At 36.8% G+C, this 24,854-nt stretch overlaps 4 protein-coding genes across 4 annotated transcripts; all 4 read right to left on the reverse strand.

Annotated features, from left to right (window-relative positions):
* Positions 1-54: 54 nt before the first annotated feature.
* On the reverse strand, positions 55-3,051 carry LOC149703752 (uncharacterized). The gene is made up of 4 exons (XM_089867176.1): positions 2,976-3,051; positions 1,595-1,857; positions 1,030-1,368; positions 55-957 (listed from the first exon to the last, which is right to left on the reverse strand). Exons 1-4 carry the CDS (start codon positions 3,049-3,051, stop codon positions 55-57), a joined length of 1,581 nt encoding a protein of 526 aa, XP_089723302.1.
* Positions 3,052-3,271: 220 nt separating this feature from the next.
* Positions 3,272-5,291, reverse strand: LOC149703753 (uncharacterized). Its single transcript, XM_089867177.1, has 6 exons — positions 5,210-5,291; positions 4,382-5,148; positions 3,996-4,280; positions 3,767-3,936; positions 3,469-3,626; positions 3,272-3,390 (listed from the first exon to the last, which is right to left on the reverse strand). Exons 1-6 carry the CDS (start codon positions 5,289-5,291, stop codon positions 3,272-3,274), a joined length of 1,581 nt encoding a protein of 526 aa, XP_089723303.1.
* A 35-nt stretch (positions 5,292-5,326) lies between these two features.
* Positions 5,327-6,858, reverse strand: LOC149703754 (uncharacterized). The gene is made up of 2 exons (XM_089867178.1): positions 6,777-6,858; positions 5,327-6,732 (listed from the first exon to the last, which is right to left on the reverse strand). Exons 1-2 carry the CDS (start codon positions 6,856-6,858, stop codon positions 5,327-5,329), a joined length of 1,488 nt encoding a protein of 495 aa, XP_089723304.1.
* A 3,332-nt stretch (positions 6,859-10,190) lies between these two features.
* Positions 10,191-10,964, reverse strand: LOC149703755 (uncharacterized). Its single transcript, XM_089867179.1, has 3 exons — positions 10,826-10,964; positions 10,592-10,711; positions 10,191-10,465 (listed from the first exon to the last, which is right to left on the reverse strand). The coding sequence occupies exons 1-3, from the start codon at positions 10,866-10,868 to the stop codon at positions 10,191-10,193; spliced, it is 438 nt and encodes a 145-aa protein (XP_089723305.1). The 5' UTR covers positions 10,869-10,964.
* Positions 10,965-24,854: the final 13,890 nt, after the last annotated feature.

Raw genomic sequence — 24,854 nt, forward strand, 5'->3', positions numbered from 1 at the left:
TGAATTATCACTATAAGGCTCCTATAAACTCCTAAAACCTATCTTATAATAAACCTATTGCATATCATAATTGGCGAAACGACTCGGTACTTTTCTCTGCCGCTTGCTAAGACTAGATTCAACAGGTATTGTTTTTTGGCACTCACTAAGACTAGATCGAACTTCGGATTTCTTGGTTGTTTGTTTAGGAACTTTTACATTCTCTATGGTGACAGCACATATTTCATTCACATTTCTTTTTCTTTTTGTTGTATCATGCAAAGAATGTGTGACATTGGCACAAGTTTCCGCAAATAAGTAGTCTTTAGGAACTAAGTCGTCTTTAGGAACTAAGTCATTTTCACTAGTGGCATGAAATATTGATTTGCCCTTTCCCAAATTCTCTCTCTTTCGCGAATTGACATTTCTTTTTCGTTTCGGGATATTGTGCAAAGGATGTGTGACATTGCCACAAGCCTCTGTTTCTAAGTAGTCTTTAGGAACTTCGTCATTTTCACTACTGGTACAAAATATTGCTTTGCGCTTAACTAATTTTCTCTCTCGAATTCGCGCGTTATCATTTATTTTTCGCTTTGGGGTCTCGTTCAAAGAAGAATACGAAGCCTTTTCACAAGCCTTTGGATCTTGGTTGTCGTTTGAATCAAAGTTTTTGGTTCCCTTCCTATTGTCATCGCCTTCTACTTTGCCCTTCCTTTTCGCATTCTTTTTGGTGCCTTCCCTAGAGATACTGTAAAGATCGTCTCTGAGACCACTACAGCCTTTGGACGCTTGTTTTTTCTTTTCCACCTCTGCGGCATCTCTAGAAGTGATAAATTCGTTTGACAGCGCATGCGTAAATTTTCTTTCCCATTCGACAAGGAATATTTTTGCTCTATCCTCGGACATAATTTCTCTTGTGCATTCCATGAATAATGATTCCAATTCAGCTTTATGACTTTTGACATGATCAAAAACCACCTAATTACACAGGTCATGAGTAGAAAAAAACATGAGCTGATTTATTAAACCTTTCTTAAAGTAAGAACTTACCTGCAAAATTTTATGCCCATGTGTTTTAACCCCTTCAGGACATAAAATATCTCGGCATAATTGGTTTAAGCGTTGGAGGTAGGGGTTCAGAGACTCTTTGTGAATAAAATACCCTCCGGTATCCCTCATTCCTATTCCAGAAAACTGTATTTCGGCTTTTTCGTCTGTTGTTCTTCTTATTTTTAGGTTGCAGTCCCATAAAATTTGGGATTTTTCACGTTGTTGACTAGTTAATTCCATTTTCTTTCCAAAGATTGTCCTTTTTTTATTGACGTTCCAAATTTCTCCCATACAGCCACCTCCTATTGTCAGGAGGGACCTTTCATAAACATCACTAGACTGAAAGGTAGCAATAAGTTCATTAATGTAGCATGAGGTAGAAGTTAATTCAGATTAAAGTTGTCAGGGGGTCAAGCGCTCTTTTGAGCCTTTTAAAAGGCAAATGAGCCCAAAGTTTATTATATCTTTGACACCATATCTGATAGGCAAAACCATGACGAGGAAATATAAAATCATGGTTTCATATTCAGTACGAAATCAAAGATGATTTAAACATGTTACTCACGTTCAGAGATTTGTCACTGGATGTATTTCTGTGCTCAGACTCTCCTCTTCGAATGAGGCACCAAGCTAAGAACACTTGCTCCGAGTATAACGTCAATAATAGCAAATAGTTGTTTTGGACATTCAAAGGCTCATTTTCAAAGCCACACTTTTTCTTGAAATAGTGAAAATTTGTCCTAATGACCAACTTCCATTGAAAGCGTGCATCTAAACTGCTTCGCTGTAATTCCATTTTTTTCAAACCTTTTTTAGGTCTGTGCTTCTCTAAGTTAATAAAAAATAACTCTACCAAATGTTCTATGAGTGATGGAAGAGAATCGCGCAACTGTTCGTGAAGATTGATAACATTTTGTTAGCTAAAGTTTTTGGGCAAAGCTACTTCTATTAGCCCAATTACATATTCCGTTTTAATGCTCATTTAGGATTTTGGGCCTTGGCAGGCACGTGTCTGCACTCTGCGTCTCTACAGTGTAAATGACTACCCGGGTTTTAGGCGCGTTTTGATTGGTTTAAGGTTTAAGCATTATGTATCCCTCCGCTCTGATCCCGCCTTATTTGTTTGTAATTTCTACCGCTAGAGGCGCTATTTCTTTTTGTTCTGACGTCACAGTGTCGTCTGCTTTATGACAAGCTCTCATTAAGGATTTGACCTAATTGGCATACTTATCGAAGATAAGTTATGAACTTATGGTAGTAGTTGGCGACAAAAATAATATTTAGTTTTAATAGTTTTTCTTCGTAAAATAATGAGTGAATTTTCATGAATATTCAAATAAATTTTTACTGAGTGAAATTATGTAAATATTTAAATAATATAATAACTATTTTTAAAGAAAATAATAAAATCTCCCGCAGTTGGGCTCGAACCCAACCGCTGCTCCGTAATATTTTGACTCCATCATAGATGGCGACAAAGTCGCTTGTGATAGGGCAGTCGTTTAAAGAGGGCGAAGGCGAGACGACGACGAAGGCGGAGCTTACGACGAAAAAATGCGAAGACGAAGGCGGAGCTAATTTTCCGTTTTATGTCTCATAAATGGATGTCCGTAATATTTTGTCCCATCATAGATGGCGACAAAATAAAAAGAAAATGCTTATCATTAGTCTACTTTTTTAAAAATTCCTTATTCTCATTCTTATTTTTTACACAATATAGTCTCTTAACACGACAATTAAAATATATTTTTTGCTATGTCTAAATTTTGGTCTAATATTTCGTTACATTCCCCTCAAAAATTAGAGTTCTAAGAAATCACATTTTTTTTTTACAAAATTTAAATCAAATAATTGAATTTAATATTTTTTTTTTTCAAACTTCAAGAGGATATAGGAATTGTAACGGACGCTTAATTATTTTTTGATTCGTTTTTATGGTAGCTGACCGACTAATTCCATCTCGTCCTGAGTGGAGTTCCAAGATACGCCCCACTTTCCAAAGGTGTCGTGGTAATTTATCATCCCGTACTAAAACTACATCGCTTTCGTTGATTAAGGGGGAACCTGATTTTATGCTTTTTACCTTTTGGGCAGTCCTTATTTCCAAAAGGTATTCTTTTCGCCATCGCACCCAGAACCTATTTAATAGTTCTTGGCGGTGTTTCCATCTTTTACTCAAGTCGGGCCTATGTAATTCTATTTCACTCATCTTAAATTTTCTCGGGGGAAGGGTATCAAGTCTTTATCCAATAAGAAAGTGCGAAGGTGTAAGAGGCGCAGATTCATTACTGTCGTTGCTAGTGAAAGTGATAGGCCGCGAATTCACTACGGATTCGACTTCTATGAGAATAGTTTCTAGTTCTTCATAAGATAATAACGCTCTACCTAGTACCCTTTTTAAACAATCTTTCACCGTTCACACCATTCTTTCCCACATACCTCCCCACCAGGGAGCATAATCAACTATGAAATTCCAAACAATCTTATTCTTTCCAAAATACTGTTTTGTTTCCGGAGTCAGAACAGTGCTCCATAATTTCGATAATTCCTTCTGAGTTCTTTCGAAAGTTTTTGCATTGTCCGACAGAAAAAGTCTGCTAACACCGCGACAACCCACGAACCGTTTTAACGCGAGTATAAAATTTTCAGCGCTTAAATTTGACACAAGTTCTAGATGAACAGCTCTAGTTGTAGCGCAGGTGAATAGCGCGATATAACTTTTTGTTTTTGATGGTACGTATTTCCTTTCTTTCTCATCATAACACCTTGAGCAAAATCTACTCCCGTTGTCTCAAAGGGTGAATTCGCGTTAGCGCGTTCTAGAGGTAATGGTGCGGTCTCTGGATGATACGATAGTTTCTTCAGTCTTTTACAAAGCAGACAATTAGCTAATTGTTTTTTGATAATCTGTCGTCCACGCGGAATCCAAAATCGTCCTCTTATAGACTCGCGAGTGTAGAAGTTACACCCATGTGCATAACCTTTTCATGGTAGTTCTTGATGATGAATTGAGTAAATCTGTGTTCTTCTGGTAGTATTATGGGATGTCTTTCATCCAACTTAAGGTCGGCGAAACCCAGTCGTCCTCCCATTCGGCATAATCCGTCTTCATCTAAATATGGCTTCAACTCTAAAAGTTTTGAACCAGGCGGGATTTCTCGTTTCTCCTTGAGGGCTTTAATTTGTCGCGGAAATGTTTCTTGTTGTGTGAACTTGATCCAATAATTTTCGCTTAGATCCAATAATTTTCGCTTAGATTAATCTCATCAGTGGTCAATTCACCCTTTTTCTTGTTGATTGGATTTTTACAATTGAAATGTACTCGCAAAATTCAAGCGGTCGTCCTTATTACTCTTGAGAAGTTGCTGTAATCTTCTAGTTTCAAAATGGGTTCCAATCCTTCGTTTGAAACTTCGCTTGTGTATAGGACAATAGAATTCGTATATTTTGGTCTTTTCTCCGTGTCCGCTTCGCTAGTTCTGGTGTACCTTTCGGGTTGAATTGGCCATCCTGATTTATGTCCTTTCAAAAAATCTGGTCCTGTCCACCACATTTCATTTGATTGAAGGTCAGATACGGTTTGACCCCGTGTGAGGAAATCAGCTGGATTTTGTTTACTTGGTACATATCTCCATTGCTCGGGTTCCGTTAACTCCTGAATTTCACTCACTCTGTTTTCTATGAAGGGTTTCCACTCTCTGGCATTGCTTCGAATCCATGAAATAACAGATTGGTTGTCACTCCAGAAATGTATAGACGGCTTTTCTTCTTCGAAATTGGTTTTGATGGTTTTCATTAATCTGGCTCCAATGACTGCTCCCATTAATTCCAATTTCGGAATCTTAAGGTTTTTCAGAGGTGAGACCCGACTTTTTGATGCCAGTAGTAGGACAGTTGGAATATTGTTTTCTCCCATAGACCAAATGTAAACCGCTGCTCCATAAGCCTTTTCGCTTGCATCCGTGAAGCAGTGCAATTGTAAATGTTCGTTATTTTCACCATAGTACCTTGGAATTTCTAGTTGGGACACGAGTGGTAACTCCAGACACCACTTGTTCCAAATTTCTTCCAAATCGGAATCGATTTCTTGATCCCAGTCAGTTCCCCTCTTCCATAGTTCTTGATACAGACATTTAATTCGGACGGTGAAAGGTGAAATGAACCCGATGCGATCGAATACGCGAGGCTTTCAAGATGAAACGCTTTGTATTTGTCTTGTTGCTGAGAAAGTCTAGGAGTTTGGAGACTTCGAAACATAACATGTCTGATTCCGGGCACCAAGCGATTCCCAAAACCTTTAGCAGCGTATATTTGATATCTTGCCGGTGTTTTTGACAGATTTGTATTCACTTGGATCTTCAGACAACCTTTTATTCAAACAAGTTGAGTTCGATTGGAACTTTCGTAATGGCATTCCAGCTTTCGCCAACATCGTCTTCGCTCCATTGAACAATTCAAAAACTTTATTTTCGTCTTTTGCTCCACCCACAAGATCATCGAAATACAGGAAATCTCGCAACAATTTGTAAATTTCTGGTTGTTCATGCTTGAAATTTTCGATATGGTAGCGAATTGTAGCTGCCAGTAAGTATGGGCTTGATGTTAGGCCAAACAAAACTCGTGTTATTCTGTAAACTTGATATTGTAATTTATCTGGATCTAGTGTTCTATCCTTTATCCAAAGAAATCTTGTTACATCTCGATCGCTATCCGATAACCCCACTTGCAAAAATGCCTTCTCAATATCGGCCGTAAATCCATATTTATTCTTCCGAAATTTGATCAGTAGACCAAGTAAGTCCATGTTGAGTGCTGGTCCTGAATTAAGGCAATCGTTTAATGACGGCGAATTTAAAGCATGGGAGGATCCGTCGAAGACGATTCTAAGCTTCGTGGAGCTTCTCTCTTCATTAATTACTTTGTGTGGCAGATAAAATGTCGTCTTAGAATAGCTTCCCATGTTCACCTCTTCGATTATTCCATTTTTCAAGTATGTTTCGAGGACTTCAGCATATTTGTTGAATAACTCTGAATTCCTCCTGAATTTTCTTAATTGGCCTTGAAATCTAATATTTGCTTGTTGATAGTTATTGTTTGAAAGTTTTCTTTCATCCTTCCAAGGGAGACAAACTGTATAACGCTTTCCATCGTAGCAAATCTTAGAGTCGAAATCCCTTTGTATGGCTTTTTCATTCATCAATTGGTCATCATTTTTGTCCACGATTCCCAGTGCATCCAATTTCCAAAATGCTTTCAGACTTTCAGATATTAGTTCCTCTTCGTTTCGTTCATGGTAACTCATCACTTGAAAAACGCATACATTGTAAGAGCCTATTGAGGACTCGTCATCTTGCAATTCTTCATCCTTTCCATGAATTGTCCAACCAAGGATGGTGTCATGTGCCATGAGAGATGAACTAATTCTTTCGGTGACGCCGCTAGATACCTTCCAATAGTAATCTGCTCCCAATAACAATGTGATTTCGTCGGAACATGAGAGTCCATCGTGGAGTGGCGTATCGGCTAGTTTCCATCCCCTTTCATCAGATAATTTCATTAAGTCTTGTCTCGGAACTCCTGGGATACTTCCGCTAAGTTTTGGTGATACTATGGCTTCTACGGTTATGCTTCGAGTGTCAAACAGGCTTCTTAGAGACAATTGTACCTTTGGACGATCAATCCTTTTATTCCTTCCTTCAAACACTGTCAAGTTCAACGACTCCCTTCCAATGATGGGCAGGTTTAACTTTTGGCATATATCAGATGATACATATGTACGGTGGCTTCCGTCATCCAACAGACATCGTACGATTTCTTCTTTTCCATCATGATATACACTGTAAAAAATAATGGTGCATTCCTACACCATATATGCTGTTTTTTTCGGTGCCAAAAATGACACCATTTATGGTGTACTTCAATACCATTTTTATGATAAATTCACGCCATTTACAAATATTATTTGAAAGTTTTAAGGAAATATTAGGCACATATGCACCATTTATAATGCTTTTTAACATCTTTCTCGGGAAATCTGTTGGACTCTAATATTACTACTTAGATTAATGGTCTTAAACGTAGCCAAAATTACGCCACGTGTGTCACATAACTATACCAAATGAAAAGAAAAAGGTGTTAAATATTTTTTCTATAGTTAGCACCACATTTAAGGTGTAAAAAAAACCTCATTATTACACCATTTCAAGTCCCTATTTACTCCATGTCAAGCCCTATTTACTCCATGTCAAAGCCCTTTTACTCCATTTCAAAGCCCTATTTACTCCATTTCAAAGCCCTATTTACTCCATTTCAAAGCCCATATTTACTCCATTTGAAACCCCTATTTACTCCATTTGAAACCCCTATTTACTCCATTTGAAACCCCTATTTACTCCATTTGAAACCCCTATTAACTCCATTTGAAACCCCTATTAATCCATTTGAAACCCTACTTATTCCATTTGAAACCCTACTTAGTCCATTTCAAACCCCCTATTTACTCCATTTCAAGTCCCCATTTAAGCCATTTCAAGCCCCTGTTCACCCCATTTCAAGTTGATTTAACTACGGTAATTAACAGAGTGTCTTCCATTCGGCTGAAAAACCCCGCAATTTGGCTGATTTTGGATTCGTTATTCGTTTTGCCGCTCTTTAGAGCTGGAAAACGATTGTACCGACCCGTACCGACCTCTGCTGGTCGGCTGGCTGGAAATGTTGTGACCTGATGAATTTTGTCATAAATGAACATTTCGAATTTTAAATTTCCCGCGAATTTTCAACTTGAAATTCACCCGTAGTCCACGTTACATCTCATAGGTGGCGTAACGTATTTTATTTCAATTGAAATTGTTTTTCTGTCGTTGCGGGGCCTCGAACCTGCGACGTGCCGATCCATACTAGACGCCAGTGAAGACGCCGGACACTCTACCAATCGACCCACGCTCGCTTGGTACAAAACCCGAGTTAAGTTAGACTGTAGAGTATAGAGAGAGGTAGAAGTATGTGGATCCCCACCCACCCTCCCCTTCCCGACGCGCGCCAACCAGCTGCAGCTGGGTTTTGTAAGTGGGAGAGGAAGAAGAGTAGAGAGAATGACTGCCTAGCGCCCGCCAATAATTTTTAGCAATGTGATTTAAATCAATGAAACATACTCATTTAAAGTTAAATAATTATAATTAGCTAATATGATTATTATATTTAAAAAAATTATATTATTTAAGTAATAAATTTAACGATAGTTGTTGAGAGATTCAATAGAGGGCAACATGAGATGTCATAAATACTAGTTTGTTTTTTGTTGTCTCTCTGCCTCCTATATTACAAGGTCCAAGGCTTAACGGATGATCGATGATTAGATAGTTTAATCAGGTGTTTAAATGTAACTTAATCCCGGCGATACCATTAATGACAAACGCAATCAACATACTCATGGTTAAATTAAAGTTAATTAAATTGAATTACTCAAAAATAATTATAAAATTAAATCAACAACTCAACTATCTGCTCAACGATAGTTGGGCTAGTTTTTAACTTTTTGTCAGTTTTGCTGTTTATTTAAACGTAATTAAACAATGGTTAAATACTGCAGCGTGTATGGGTGTAAATTTCTACGCGACGTTAAATTGTCGAAACAATGGGATATAGCTTTAAAAATGGGTAAACCACACACCAAGTCCATGGTTGTCTGCTACCTTCATTTCAAATTAGAGGATTACCGCCTTCAACCGAAATATGAACATTCAGGTATGTTTTAAGCGTATAATATTAATTTAAAACCAATTATAATGAGAGTTATTATTGTAGATAAGTCAAGTTACCCTCCCAGACTTAGACCCTTGGCTGTTCCTTCCAAAAAACTCCCGTTAAGGAAACATGATCAACAAAAGTTCAAGGCTAATGGGAGATTGGAAATACTGAAAAAAAGGAATCAGCTCTCACAATCTCCAACTTTGCATGCAAGTGAAACAGCTGAAATAAATGGACCAGCAGACGCAGAAATTCTAGCTGAAAGATTGGGGATTGATGCTGTTCAACAAACTACCGAGGAAACTAAGACCGACAAATGCACCACTCCAAACCCCAATGATAAATCAGGGTTGCCACGGGTCAGGGAGAACCTGGAAAACCTGGAAAAGTCAGGGAATTTGAAAATGGGCCAAAAAGGTCAGGGAAAAGTCAGGGAATTCTATTTTAGTAGGTAAAATTTCTGGGAAAAGTCTTTATTGAAAGAGTAGTGAAAGTTTCTTCTCATCCTCTCTTAACACAGAAAACTCTAGAGCAATCCTAAAAAATGTCTAGAATTGTTTTTGTAAAGTTAAAGCTCTCTAAAGAAATCTCTCAGACTGTTATTTATAGTTAAAAATTTTTTTAATCATTTTGGCGAAAATGTTTCTTAATCATTTTGGTGTGAAAAATACATTGGAAAACTTAAATGTAGAGACTTTATTTAATTATAAGCACTTAAAACGTGCTGTAAACATTTACACTTTCGGCCTAAAAGGTCAGGGAAAATCTCAGAAAAAGGTCAGGGAAAACCTGGAAAAGTCAGGGAATTTGGTTTTGAATATTCCGTGGCAACCCTGTAAATGCATTATGGTCAACACCTTGGAAAATCATACATGTTATGTTGATGCTTCTAATGGAATATTGAATGCCACCTCTATAATTTCATTAACAGGATTACAAAGTACTGGTCTATTTGATGCGATCATTAAAAATATTAACAGTAAATTCATACCTCTTTTTCATGGACAAATAAGGTAGAGAGGGCCAAGAATGGGAGAAAACTACGAGTCTCGAGATAGGGTATTTTTGACACTCATGAAACTAAAACTTGGCATTTGATTTCATTCACCGCTCTATCAGCTTTGTTTGAAATAAGTAAAGTTCAGACCTCAAATCATTTTAAATTAACTCTTACGCAGTTCCCAAGCTTGTTAAAACCCGTGAAAAAAATGCAAATAAATAATGAACCCAAGACTCCTGAAATTTTGTAAAACAATTTTATTTAAAAAATTTGTAAGATTCTATCACATTTTAAGGAACTTAAAAATATCACTTCAGCCTTATTTCCGCCATTACATTCCGTCCTTTTTATTCCATTTCAAATAATTTGGAATGTAGTAATTAAAATAAGCAAAAAACCTTTTAAAATAAGTAATTTATAATCTTGGTAAAAGATTGCTAATAAATTTTTGGTCTTTAGGCACACCAATAACAAAACAGTCATCTTCCAGTTTAGAATAAATTCCAAAATGACAACTTTGAAGTCCTAAAAGGGCCAAACTAAGTTGCACTTGCCCATAATACATTTGTTTGGGTTTCAAAGAAAATGTTCCGTCCTTCTTGATTACGTAAGGAGTTTTCTTGAGGACTGTTTCTAAGTTTCCTTTTTCACCAATGACTGGACACTTCATTTCGACCAAATTATCGTTGACTATTCCGTCAGGGGAACACCCCAAGAATGGATAAGAAGGGTTGACTTCAAAACCAATCTTCAGTACTTTTAAATTAGACTTTTTTTAAAGCAACAAGTGTTTTTTTTTCGTTTGCAATTCCATACTGTGTGAATTCATTTCCCTTAAAGTTTGACTGAAGAGCTTTTTGAATTTTTTCAGTAGGATCTTTTGGAAAATATGTGTAATACTCGTAGCAATTTTGACAAGAGAGAGAGCAACAGGTACTAAACAAAACGAAAACAGTATTACCAATTTTTATACACATGTTATGACCAAGGCTTAAGAGTTTACATAACTAATCTGGTTAATATTAGGGTGATTAGGTTTTCAACACTTACCATTTTTGAAAATATTCTCTTCTGAAAATTGTGGTTCATTCATTGCAAGAAATTTCGAGTACTAATTTTCATTTGGCACTGAATTATAAGTTTAAACGTCACATACACTGCCGCTGATGCTACAGGTCTCAGGCCTGCCATTTTTTTCCCCCTAGATCAAGCTTCGCGTTTTCTCCGGACGGTGGCACTAGTGAAACTTCTTTTTCGTTCTAGGCGCGGAATCTGGCAGAACTAGGAAAATTTTGGTCCTAAAAGGGAAATTTTAAGGGTTAGAAAGGGAAATTTCATTTGTTCCACCTGACATCACTGCTTTGAACATCCTTTCCTTTGTTCTCTTGCGAACTCTGCGTTTAACGGCTGTGGAAGATTTCTTATGCTTTTTGTGAATGCGAATTGAAAACTTATTGTTCGAAATAAGTATTTGTTTTTAATTTTGTTACCATAGTTCCCATTTTTTATTAGACCTATTAATTTACCATTAATTATAGTTTATTTTCAGAATTAACTTCAAGTAAGTATTTATTTGAACGGGTAGTTTTGTCATATATTTTTATTTGTTAGGCCTATTTACGGGTAAACTAAGATTGTTTTCAGGATATCTAACAAGTCATGAACTAAGTTAGGACATTTTCAACGGTCTGAAATCAAAATTGACTTTGTGCCGTTTAACTCAGCTGTTATACAAATACGAGAGAGTTCAGAAATGGCATCTAATGTGAAAGAAACATCAGCCGAAAAGATGAGAAGGCTACGTTTGAATCCAGAATACAGAGAAAGAGAAAAAGCACAAAGACTAGAGAGATATGCGGCAAGAAAGAAGCTAGAGAGTCAGTTGGTGTTCGAATCTCCTACTAATCAGGGCCCATCTACCAGTCAAAGTTCTTTCACTCCGAACGTCGAGATTTTAAATCCTAAATATCAGTGTTTTTTCGTCTTTTGTCTCGAAATATTTCTTTCGTGTGTTGTCAGCACGCTTAAAACTAGGTTATAGATTACCGCAAAATCACTCCAGTATAGGAACCAGGGTCGTGCTGAGAACCAAAGCTAGAACAAATTTTATAATGAATAAGCTGCCGTCGAACATAGGGAGTTGCCAATCCTGTAAGCGCTTGTTGCATATTTCTATTAGTGTGCAATCAATGAATAATTTTAGTACCCAAACGCATCAATTATCCCACAAACATTAGGTTTGCAACAAAAATATCAAGAAAATTGTTCCAGTTCATAGGACAGAAGTTGATTATTTACTTGTTTCACAATCTATAACCCAAAATCAAGCTAGATTATTTTTATTCACAATTGGAATGATATTTGATATTTAAAAAAAATAACCGTAAAGTATATATGCCGGGGTCACCTTACAATAAATTTAGCTAGTAAAGGCAAAACGTTAATATGGCCGGGGCCATCTTGTATTACTATTAAAAGTTCCCTATGGAAATATAGTAATTCTCGGGAACACGAAGATACCCGCGTTAATCTGATTATCTAATGAAGATTGAGGGGTTAGGTAAAATGAGCAATAATTCCTTGTGTATTTTAAAATATTAAGCAAAATTTAGAGTTTAGAAGAACGAAATGTTTTCAAATCGGAGAAATGTCCCTTGATAAAGCGATTCGAAAATTGTTATTTTTAAGTTTGAACATAGAATAGGGGTTCGCAATGGAGTAAATTGGGTTTGAAAAATGGTGTAAATAGAGGTTTGAATTGATGTAAATACAGGCTTGAAATGGAGTGAAATAAGGACTTGAAATGAGGTAAATAGGGGTTTTGCAATTGTGTAAATAGGGCTTGAAATGGGGTATATATATATTCTTGAAATGGGGTTAATAAAGACTTAAAATGGGGTAAATAAAGACTTGAAATGGGGTAAATATATACTTGAAATGGGGTAAATATGGACTGGAAATGAGGTAAATAGGGGTTTGCAATAGTGTAAATAGGGGTTTGCAATTGTGTAAATAGGGGCTTGAAATGAGGTAAATAGGGGCTTGAAATGAGGTAAATAAGGACTTGAAATGAGGTAAATAGGGGTTTTGCAATGGTATAAATAGGGGTTTTGCAATGGTATAAATTGGGGTTTTGCAATGGTATAAATAGAGGTTTGCAATGGTGTAAATAGGGGTTTTGCAATGGTGTAAATAGGGGTTTTGCAATGGTGTAAATAGGGGTTTTGCAATGGTGTAAATAGGGGTTTTGCAATGGTGTAAATAGGGCTTGAAATGGGGTAAATAGGGACTTGAAATGGGGTAAATAGGGACTTTAAATGGGGTAAGTGTAGATTTGAAATGGGGTAAATATATACTTGAAATGGTGTAAATATATACTTGAAATGAGGTAAATGGGGGTTTTGCAATGGTGTAAATAGGGGTTTTGCAATGGTGTAAATAATGGTTTTGCAATGGTGTATATAGGGCTTGAAATGGGGTAAATAGGGACTTTAAATGGGGTAAATAGGGACTTTAAATGGGGTAAATATGGACTTTAAATGGTGTAAATAGGGACTTTAAATGGGGTAAATAGGGGTTTTGCAATGGTGTAAATACAGGTTTTGCAATGGTATAAATACAGGTTTTGCAATGGTATAAATACAGGTTTTGCAATGGTATAAATAGGGGGTTTGCAATGGTGTAAATAGCGGTTTTACAATGGTATAAATAGGGGTTTTGCAATGGTAAAAATTGGGGTTTTGCAATGGTATAAATAGGGGTTTGCAATGGTGTAAATAGGGGTTTTGCAATGGTATAAATAGGGGTTTGCAATGGTGTAAATAGGGCTTGAAATGGGGTAAATAGGGACTTTAAATGGTGTAAATAGGGACTTTAAATGGGGTAAGTGTAGACTTGAAATGGGGTCAATATATACTTGAAATGGTGTAAATATATACTTGAAATGAGGTAAATAGGGGTTTTGCAATGGTGTAAATAGGGGTTTTGCAATGGTGTAAATAATGGTTTTGCAATGGTGTAAATAGGGCATGAAATGGGGTAAATAGGGACTTTAAATGGGGTAAATATGGACTTTAAATGGTGTAAATAGGGACTTTAAATGGGGTAAATGTAGACTTGAAATGGTTTAAATATATACTTGAAATGTTTTAAGTATGGACTTGAAATGAGGTAAATAGGGTTTTGCAATGGTATAAAGGGGACTTGAAATGGGGTAAATATAGACTTGGAATGGGTTAATTAAGTACTTAAAATGGGGTAAATCGGGGTTTGCAATGGTGTAAGTTTTTTATATTATTTTAACACCATTTAATGGTATAATCGAAGGTGTTATTTTAATCCATTTAGGTATAATTTGAGCACCTTTTATCGAACGATGGTTTTTGAGACCTTTTTTGTACCATTAATTTTCGCTAATGGTGTTTACAAAATTTCGCACTATTTTCAAACCATTTCAACACCTTATCAAGGTGTACAAATAGTGCAGAATAAATTGTACACCACTACAACACCATTTAGGTACCATAGTTTAGAGTGCATAGCTCCATTTTCACATTATTTCACCATCTTTTATATGGGCCTTGCGAAGGTGTTATTTTATATCAGTTGCACACCTTTTCGAGGATGAGGTTTTTTCAGCCCTTTTTTACACCTTCTATTTAGGCGAATGGTGTTCAAAACATAACTCCATTTTCAACACCTTTTATATGGCCCTTGCGAAGGTGTTATTTTATATCAGTTGCACACCTTTTCGAGGATGAGGTTTTTTCAGCCCTTTTTTACACCTTCTATTTAGGCGAATGGTGTTCAAAACATAACTCCATTTTCAACACCTTTTATATGGCCCTTGCGAAGGTGTTATTTTATATCAATTGCGCACGTTTTCGAGGATGAGGTTTTTTCAGCCCTTTTTTACACCTTCTATTTAAGCGAATGGTGTTCAAAACCTAACTCCATTTTCAACACCTTTTATATGACGCTTGCGAAGGTGTTATTTTATATCAATTGCGCACGTTTTCGAGGATGAGGTTTTATTCAGCCCTTTTTTACACCTTCTATTTAAGCGAATGGTGTTCCTAACATAACTCTATTTTAGCATTATTTCAACACCTTTATATGGGCCTTGCGAAGGTGTTATTTTATATCGTTTCGGAATCATTTGTGCGCTTTTTTATGAATGAGGCTTTTTCAACCCATTTTTACACCGTTTATTTAAGCGAATAGCGTTTAAATATTTCGCACTAATTCTATGCCATTTGAGCACCATTTAATGGGGTATTCGATAGGGTCATTTATATAATTAAGGTAACATTTTCAAACCTTTTAAAAAATTATGTTTTATAAACCCATTTCTACACCATTGGTTTAAGCTAATGGTGTTTTTAAAATATCGCACTATTTTCGTACTATTTCAGCACCTTGTCAAGGTGTACAAATAGTGCTCATTGATTTAACACCATTATGGCGCTATTTAGACACCACAGTGTAGAACCAAAGACGAAAGAGGAGCCACGATGACTTCTTCTTAAGCCATTAAGGGCATGGAAGTGGCGCCTTCAAAAAGAGACGACAATATTGCTCTCGGTCGCGGGGTCCCAAAGACTTGAGGGAGAATAAAAGATAGAACAGAGAGCCCCACGATTTTGAAGAAGAGAGCTGGTCTCTGGACGTCGCAGACTTAGGTCTAAACTTTGATATGCACGAAATCGCAAAAACCAACTTGCAAATGTTTCGGTTCGCTATGGCTTTTGGTTAAGCGAAAACTCTTCTTCTCCCGCGCCGAATGCCGCGCTTGCAAAGACTCTAATTACTAAAAGAGCTTGGGCAATTAAAAACAATCGTCTATTATTAAGACGACGGTGTCCGGTACCACACGCGACGAAAGCCGCCAAAGATGATCACGGCTCGTCAGCACACGTTGACTATTATTTATTTATTATATTATTTTATTATTTTTATTGTTGTTATTATTATTTAAAGATGTTCCTTAAGAACCTGTATGCCATAGTGTATTAATTTTGTATGGTCATGACCTGTTTAGTTGTTTAAGTATAGTAAAGATATTGACTTATTGGTAACTCTCAATACCGTCTTAAATTAATTTATCTTACCTCCTATAAAATCATCCCCTAGACAAAGTGACTTTATCTTAATATTACCTACGCTTCCTGAAATGAGTAAGGTAGCGACCGTTACACAATTCGCTACAACTTTAAACAGGGTTAACAAACTTAATAACATTAACAACATAACACCTCGTTTCCCTTACAATGACGCAGACGATCACTATCCTTTATGCCTGATAATTTTAGTTTCACTTGGGTCTCTTAACGGTTAGGTCTCGACTCTCTACCGCCTTATACCGTCATATGAGCAAACAGTAACCCTATGCATGCAAGCGATAGCCAATGAGTGAGCTTTTCCTATAGAGAATAGGGGTCACTAGACTCTGTGCCCTTGGACAATTTTTTCCCCCTCCGAATTCACCTAAAACAAAATAATGAATGTTTTGAAAAGAAAGGCAATTGAAAAATTTTAAAGTTTTAACTTTTTAATTGAGAAACCGGTAGCGGAAAAATACGGAAAATTTTCCGGAAAAATATAGCTCGGTCCTTTTTCGGAAAATTTTCCGACTTACAACCCTAGTGTAGACCGTGTGCATCCAGGGTGTGGCCCAAGAATTCTAATTTTGTTTGAAGGAAGTGGCATTTCTCACGCTTTAATTTTAAGCCGTGATCTTTCAGCGTTTGGAGAACGGTGTCTAGTAAGCGAAGATGTTCTTCTTTCGTGCAACCGCCCACCAGTGTGTCGTTTTGAAATGGCGTAACTCGCTCTATTTTGCTGGGGACCATTTCCATGATCCGTTGGAAGATGGCGGAAGCCGATGCGTTACCAAAAGGGAGGCGGTTAAATCGAAATAGGCCTACCCAGGTAGCAAAAACCCGTGATTTACACGTCTAAAAGCGGTGTACGGTAAACCTAATTCTGAACGCGTAAAAAACCCATACCATGTCACCTCTAAACACTGTCTTAATCACGTTAACAAATAGTGAAAATCACGTTGTTTTTATTAAATATGTAAACAATATTTTCACTCAAAATTCACGTGAAAATAATGTAAGGTAATTAAATGTTCGTAACGTGCAATTAACGTGGGTAGCACGTGTACCCAACGTTTCTCGGGTACCCAAAACCCGTGATTTACCCGTCTAAAAGCGGTGTACGGTAAACCTAATTATGAACGTGTAAAACACCCATCCCATGTCACCTCTAAACACCGTCTTATTCACGTTAACCAACAGTGAAGATCACGTTGTTTTTATTAAATATAAAACAATATTTGCACTCAAAATTCACGTGAAAATAATGTAAGGTAATTAAATGTTTGTCACGTGCAATTTACGTGGGTAGCAACTAGCAGGTGTACCCAACGTTTCTCGGGTACCCAAAACCCGTGATTAACACGTATAAAAGCGGTGTACGGTAAACCTAATTATGAACGTGTAAAACACCCATACCATGTCACCTCTAAACACCGTCTTATTCACGTTAACCAACAGTGAAGATCACGTTGTTTTTATTAAATATGTAAACAATATTTGCACTCAGAATCCACGTGAAAAGAATGTAATTTAATTAAATGTTCGTAGAGTGCAATTTACGTGGGTAGCACGTGTACCCAACGTTTCTCGGGTACCCAAAACCCGTGATTTACCCGTCTAAAAGCGGTGTACGGTAAACGTAATTATGAACGTGTAAAATACCCATACCATGTCACCTCTAAGCACCGTCTTATTCACGTTAACCAAGAGTGAAGATCACGTTGTTGTTACTAATAAATATCATAAGATTAACTTTAAATGGGTGAAAATGAATGGCACATGATCATTTAACTTGATGTTATATGTTGAAGTCCAAAATATGTCCAGGTTAAATTTTAAACGCAAAGCTGGAAACTAACCTCCAGCTAGCCGACCGAAAACCAAATGGATAAAACATTTCGATAGATAAAGAAGTCTAATATTTTTTAGACCTCGTTTTAAAATGAAAGATTTAAAAAAGCGAACGGCCGAACACCCTACCTATTTTTTAGGAGCACTATACTGAAGGAGACGTAGCTGTATTTTAAAGCACTTATGAGGCAACGTTTATTTTTAATCCTATAATATTACTCCAGGGAAAATGTCAATAGAAAACGGTACTAGATGGTAGGTGTCATATAGAGAAAGAAAATGTGGGCTTCAACAATTTGCTGTGAATGACGGTCGGTCTTAACAACGATGAAGTCTATACAATAATCACTTATTTATTTGTACCCATACATATCACCTGTGCTTGCCTTTCTAAAAATTATATTAAAACAATTGTATAAGTTTAAATTTAATACATTGTGATACTATAAAGTAACAAATAATTTCATATAATAGAAATAGTATATATTTCAACTACTTTGTTAGAATCAACTCCAACCACAAGTACAAATATCTTGTTTTTTCAACCTCATTGTCACGTGATTTAGGCATATTGAGTAACTGTTAAATTCAACTTCATGTTCACGTGTATTACACGGCCTAAATCACCACCAAAGTTAGTGTGATATTTTTTCCACCAATTTTCCACGTGTATTAAACGCTTTAAATCCCCACCAAATTCTAGGAGAGCGGTCGCTCTCTTAGATAAGACTTGATACCGCCTCTAATGCTAAAGGAGGGTTCTTTGATTGGCCGTAACTTTTTTCGTATTGTGTTTGCTGCTTTGAAATTTTGCAAGTGAACTAAAATTTGGGCCCTAATTTTGTGGTTAAAATTTCAAAGAGATCCAACTAATAGTTAATTCTATAATGAAAAAAGTTGTTAAGGGTGGTTTTAGAATCCATAAAATTAATCCGACATTTGGTGAAAGATACAATATTCTTCCATAGACATAACATGGGAATTTTATAAAAAAGAGCATTTTCTCCGAAGGCATATAAGGAAAACTATTCACTCGTTACGTTTGGGAACCATCTTAAATGAAAGATAACACTTCATTCTACCTACTTTTCAAGTTTCATAAAGATCAATTAAGTTTAAGTATTGATTTTTATCATTATTAACACATTCTTTGACTTACGTTGTTTTGGGTATTGGAATTACAGCGTTTTACCACTGTTATTTAGCCCTAATTTTTTAAATTGGACTTACGGCGTTTTTGTCGTGATTCACGCCGTAAGAGGGATATTAACAGGGTGAGAAATAAGGATTATTTTTAAACTGGACATTGGGCCAGCAACCCCTCTGGCCTGGAATAAATAAACTGGTCCATGACCACTGACCAGGACGCGTCGTATGCTAAATTGAAGAAGTGGATAATTACAAAATATTAGCTAATGTCTGGGCTCTGGAAACCCTTGAATTTTCTTAGTGGTCCTGTGGACCACAGACCCCGCTCCGATTGAATTTTTAAACTGTTCCAGGCAATTTTTAAACTGGTCATTACATCATTTTTCAAAACCGCAAGTAAAAATCTTACTGACCCTACTGATTTTGGTGCCATCGGTTTTAGAATAATTAAAATGTTCCACTGCGAAGCGTGCCGGTCACGAATGGGGATGTAACGTCTTTAGGAACCTTTTAAAACGCAAAACCATACACGTACTCTCCCAAAAGTAATTAATGTAATGATAATATGTTTTCGGGGAATGGAATTGTGGTCGAAAAGCCGAGATAAGTAAATTTTTGAAATTGATTACCAGTAAAATAATTTATTTCAACGGAAAACGGTAATGGAACGTTGTTTTTTCTTAAGCATGCATTTAAGTTTCAATTAAAAAGAAAAATTAATATCTGATCCTTCAGACAAGTGATAACCTCAGTCTTATCGATACTTTTTAGGTCTTGATTCTAATCAAGACATTTTTGATTAATTAACGTGATGAGTTCAACCAAAACTCCACGTGTTTTAATTGCGTGATACTTTCAACCTTTACTCCACGTGTTGTACACGCTTTAAATCGCTACCTATTTAACATGATGTGTTCAACCAAAACTCCACGTGTTTTACACGTCTAAATATACACCACAACTAACGTGATAGTTTCAACCTATTCCTCACGTGTTTTACACGCCCTAAATCATCACCAACAATTGCGTGATATTTTCAACCTATACTCCACGTGTTGTACTCGCTTTACATCGCCACCAAATTAACGTGATGTGTTCAACCAAAACTCCACATGCATTACACGTCTAAATATACTCCACAATTGACGTGTTAGTTTCAACCTATTCCTCACGTGTTTTACACTCCCTAAATCAACACCACAAATAACGTGATATTATCCACCTATACTCCACTTGTTTTACACGTCCTAAATCATCAGTTCTATAAACGTGATATTTTCAACCTATACTCCACGTGTTATACACGCTTTACATCGCCACCAAATTAACGTGATGTGTTCAACCAAAACTCCACATGCTTTACACGTCTAAATATACTCCACAATTGACGTGTTAGTTTCAACCTATTCTCCACGTGTTTTACACTCCCTAAATCAACACCACAAATAACGTGATATTATCCACCTATACTCCACTTGTTTTACACGCCCTAAATCATCAGCTCTATTAACGTGATATATTCAACGTATACTCCACGTGTTTTACACTTATGAAAAACCCAAACACGTTATATCAGAAGTAAATAGGGGGAAGTACGTTTCTCCAGCTTTAGCTAGTGTAAGGCGTCCCTTTATTGTAAAATCACGCTTTGCGGCCCAAAATTTGAATTCGTCCAATAAGAGTGAGGCAACTTATCCAGGGAAATTTTCTATCATGCGCCACCACTCGGTCATAAAGTTCACTATTCAGGCTATTTGTGTTGTAAGCTTAGGCAGAGGCTTAAGTTCATTTTAAAATTTTACGCATCTGATCATTCTGATTCTAATCACATCTAAATTAATATTACCAGTAAATATTTAGTTTTATTATTCTATTTTTTTATTTAGAAAACATTCAGTTATTATTAAAAATGTACTAAAACAGGATATCACGCCGAATAAAATTTTACGCTGTTTTACTAGGGCCAGGCAGTCGACTCCGTACTCCCGGTCCCGGTCCGTAGCTTGCCGGGCCGACTACAGAGCGAAGGTACGGAGCCGACTTGACTCAGGAGCAGAGGAAAAGAAAATAGTTTCGGGGAAATGTATTCATCCGCGAGTTCCCGCCAAAAACGCGGTTGCGGAAAGGCGCGAAAAATACCATAACTCGACGCCTCTCGAAACCCCCTTTGATACGTACTTCCCCCTATTTACTTCTGGTTATATACACTAAGAACACTCAAAATACACGTTATTTACATGGTGAATTGCTACCTGGGTAGACTCCCCGCCAAGTATAGTACTCATAGAGTGACATAGATGTCTCTAGTTTTGATAGTTTTCTTTTTAGTTTTGCCGCTCTTTAGAGCTGGAAAACTGTTGTTGGGCCCTCTGTTGGCTGGACGGCAGGTCGGCTGGCTGGATTTTGGTGTGACCTGATGAGATTCGTCATAAATAAACTTTTTAAATTTCGAATTTCCCGCGAATTTTCGACTCCAAATTCACCCATAGTTCACGTTACACCTCATAGGTGGCGTAACGTATTTTATTTCAATTGAAATTATTTTTCTGTCGGTGCGGGGCTTCGAACCTGCGATGTGCCGATCCATACTAGACGCCAGTGAAGACGCCGAACTCTCTACCAATCGACCCACGCTCGCTTGGTACAAAACCCGAGTTAAGTTAGACTGTAGAGTAGAGAGAGGTAGAACTATGTGGATCCCCACCCACTCTCCCCTTCCCGACGCGCGCCAACCAGCTGCAGCTGGATTTTGTAAGTGGGAGAGGAGAGAGAGTAGAGAGAATGACTGCCTAGCGCGTGCCAATAATTTTTAGCATTGTGATTTAAATCAATGAAACATACTCATTTAAAGTTAAATAATTATAATTAGCTAATATGATTATTATATTTAAAAAAATTATATTATTTAAGTAATAAATTTAACGATAGTTGTGTTGAGATCCAATAGAGGCAAAATGAGATGTCATAAATAGACTGCAAATTCCGTCTAGAGGGTCGCCTGCTTCTGCTTATGGCAAAGTCTAAAAGGCTTAACGAATGATAGTTTAATGAGGTGTTTAAATGCAACTTAATTCCGGCGATACCATTAATGACAAACGCAATCAACATACTCATGGTTTAATTAAAGTTAATATGAAAAATTTAAGGCTCCATTTGAATTGCTGAAAGATAATTATAAAATTAAATCAACAACTCAACGATAACAGGAGTAAGAAATGCGAAACACCACTTAAATAAAACGAAATTAACGTATTCAAGGATTGATTACGTTAATATCAAGGTATCAAACAAAAAGTATTTAATTATAATTTGCAATTTCAATTTAAATGTATCCCAGTTTCTTAAAAACCCATTAAGAGTCTGCTACTCAACGTTGCGACCTCCAGTCTCTGCCAAGTGATTTAAATTTCACACCTTCTCTAATGAGGAACTCAATTAACGAGATTTACAAACTGACATCATCCTTAAATTAAGTTATCATTCTAAAAACTGTGCTACTCAAGTATAAACAGGAGTTCATAATAACCCGAAGTACGAAACTAGTTAAAAAGCCCGTAACAACAAAGTTTCGCCGTAAAGCTCAGCGGATTCATACACCGCTTCACTCCCAAAGAAATAGTTACCCCATTTTTTAGCGCCCACGCGCATTAACTTACACACTTCCGGTTTAGCACTATTTTATCTTGTGATTTTGGGACCGAAAATGGCTCGCGTCTGTGTCTGTCGGAACGGTGTAAATTAAGCCTTGGCTAAGAAGTTGGCTTTTAGTCGGGGTCTCTAGTTTTCTACAAAACATTTAAACAATCGTCAATGATGTTTTGTTGTAATATGTGTGAGTGAGAATTCCGTGGTTAAATTAAAACGGTTTGGACAAATTTATTCCCAGTATCTTTAATATAAGAATTGCAACGTGTTTCTACGTCCACCATATCGCCATTTTCCTTTTCGACGGAGATCCCAGCCAACGGAAGTTTTGGAACGAAAACCAAGGAGCATAGATACCACTACGATATACTGTAAGGTTGTATGTCCATAAACAGGCTAATCCTTTCTATGCGCAACGACAAAATCTTGTTGTTCGCGATTTTTACCATTAGCTCTATGGCCAGTTTCATACTTCCCCCCCGAAGGGGGGTTATTATGAACTCCTGGTATAAATAAAAAGGTATTGAAGGTTAAAATAACATTACTCTGAATGTGTCAAATGAAAATCTACAACTTAAGCTTCTCCATAAAATGAACATTAAGATAACTAGGAATAATACATAGTTTTTTTTGTTTTTTTTTTCCCACCTACGAGCACTAGTGCTTAGCCGTTAGGCCTTGAGCACCGGGAAGAATGGAGCGGGAGACCCTACGCGGCCCAGCACAGACGGGGCCGCTAGGTCGTATGAGGATAAGCAGGGAAGGAAATGAGGTTTACTTGGGAGGTGACGGAAGGTGGAGTTGGGGTTAGTCACCTCCGGCGGACACGGGACATTCGGCACCTATAGGGTAGGAACGCCGACATGTGTCGTATTCCCTCAAACTTTGCCGCCCAGAAGCTGGGCATACAGGAGCGCGCCACACTCCCGGCATAATACATAGTTTACAGACTAAGAGGATTCATTGCATTTACACTGGGAGGCCTGGGCTTCAAGTGTAACACAAGGAAGCCTGACTCACTGGGTGAGTCTAAAGCGTTTAATCTAACGTTACCTAGGAAAACAATAAAAAAATGGCCAGTTTGCCAACGATAAAAGCTACAGAGATTATATCTGGTGCAACCGACCAACGAAAACCACTACGTAGATCATTTTGTTTGTTTAAATTACTTGTAAAATAATAATTGATAGATTGAATCACACGATAACTAAACCCTGTCAACAAACCAACCAATATTTTTTATTCCTGCTCTTGCAATCATTGTTATTAGGTAACAGTTACATTTTTAGTTACTATTTATTAGCCAACGATAACCGCTATTTAGAATAAACCTTTTTCTTAAAATTAGATACATTTTTGATGTTTAATGTAGATTAATTCAAACTACACATTAGGTTTCTAGACTGGCTCCACCAGCCAACGGTAACCGCTATGAAGACCAGTTTTTTGTTTAAATTGCTGGTAAAATAAATGATAGATTGTGGCTCTTCCAATCATTTTTATTAGGTAACAATTAAATTTTTAATTATTTATATAATGCTCATTTTAGTGCATATTCTAAAGTTACTTGAGAAAAGTTAAAGGGATTTACAGTGTGTTAATATAAATTTTTGGATAAATTTGTAACACACTATCGTTATTAAATTTCTCAAGAGATCAAAAAAAAAGGTTGAAATTAGTTTTTTATTAAATTTAAAAAACAAATTTGGATCAGAAAAAAACCCAGCGCCAGAAGCCTGTCTTATAAAATGTTCACAAGATGTTTCGTTCAAGAATCTCTAGAATTAAGTCGCATTGAAGTGATAAATATTTGACCTAAGTCAGCTGACTTGGCCAGGCAGGGCATAGCCCAATTGATCCATGCTGTAACCGCTTTTTCCTGGTTTCCCTGAACTAGCGGAAAACATAAAATACTAGGCTTCTCGTAATCTAACGGTGGGTTCAATTAAAGTCTAGGGTATGAATATAGGAGTAATAACTAGAACTGGTTTAAATGTCCAAACGAAATCAAATTTAATTGCATTAAAATACCTAACCAAGGCAGAAGGCCCTGGCTAACAAACAAGAAATACCTAACCAAGGCAGAAGGCCCTGGCTAACAAACAATAAACAGTTAATTTAAATTCCCGTATTCTTTTTACATTAACCCCCAAAATAATATTAACATGCACACTATAAACCCCGGAATAATATTCGCATGCACACTATAGCCCCCAAAATAATATTAACACTTTAAGGTTCGAATTTAAAATTGTTTTACGATACCCAAAACTCGTTGGCTCTCTCTTTCTTTCAAACACGCACGAAGCGAACGCGCACGATTAGCGATTGGC

The sequence above is a fragment of the Phalangium opilio genome, unplaced genomic scaffold (assembly GCF_054372755.1).
Source record: "Phalangium opilio isolate 3A_F unplaced genomic scaffold, DU_Popi_V2 ptg000017l_1, whole genome shotgun sequence".
In the NCBI taxonomy this organism is placed as follows: Eukaryota; Metazoa; Arthropoda; class Arachnida; order Opiliones; family Phalangiidae; genus Phalangium; species Phalangium opilio.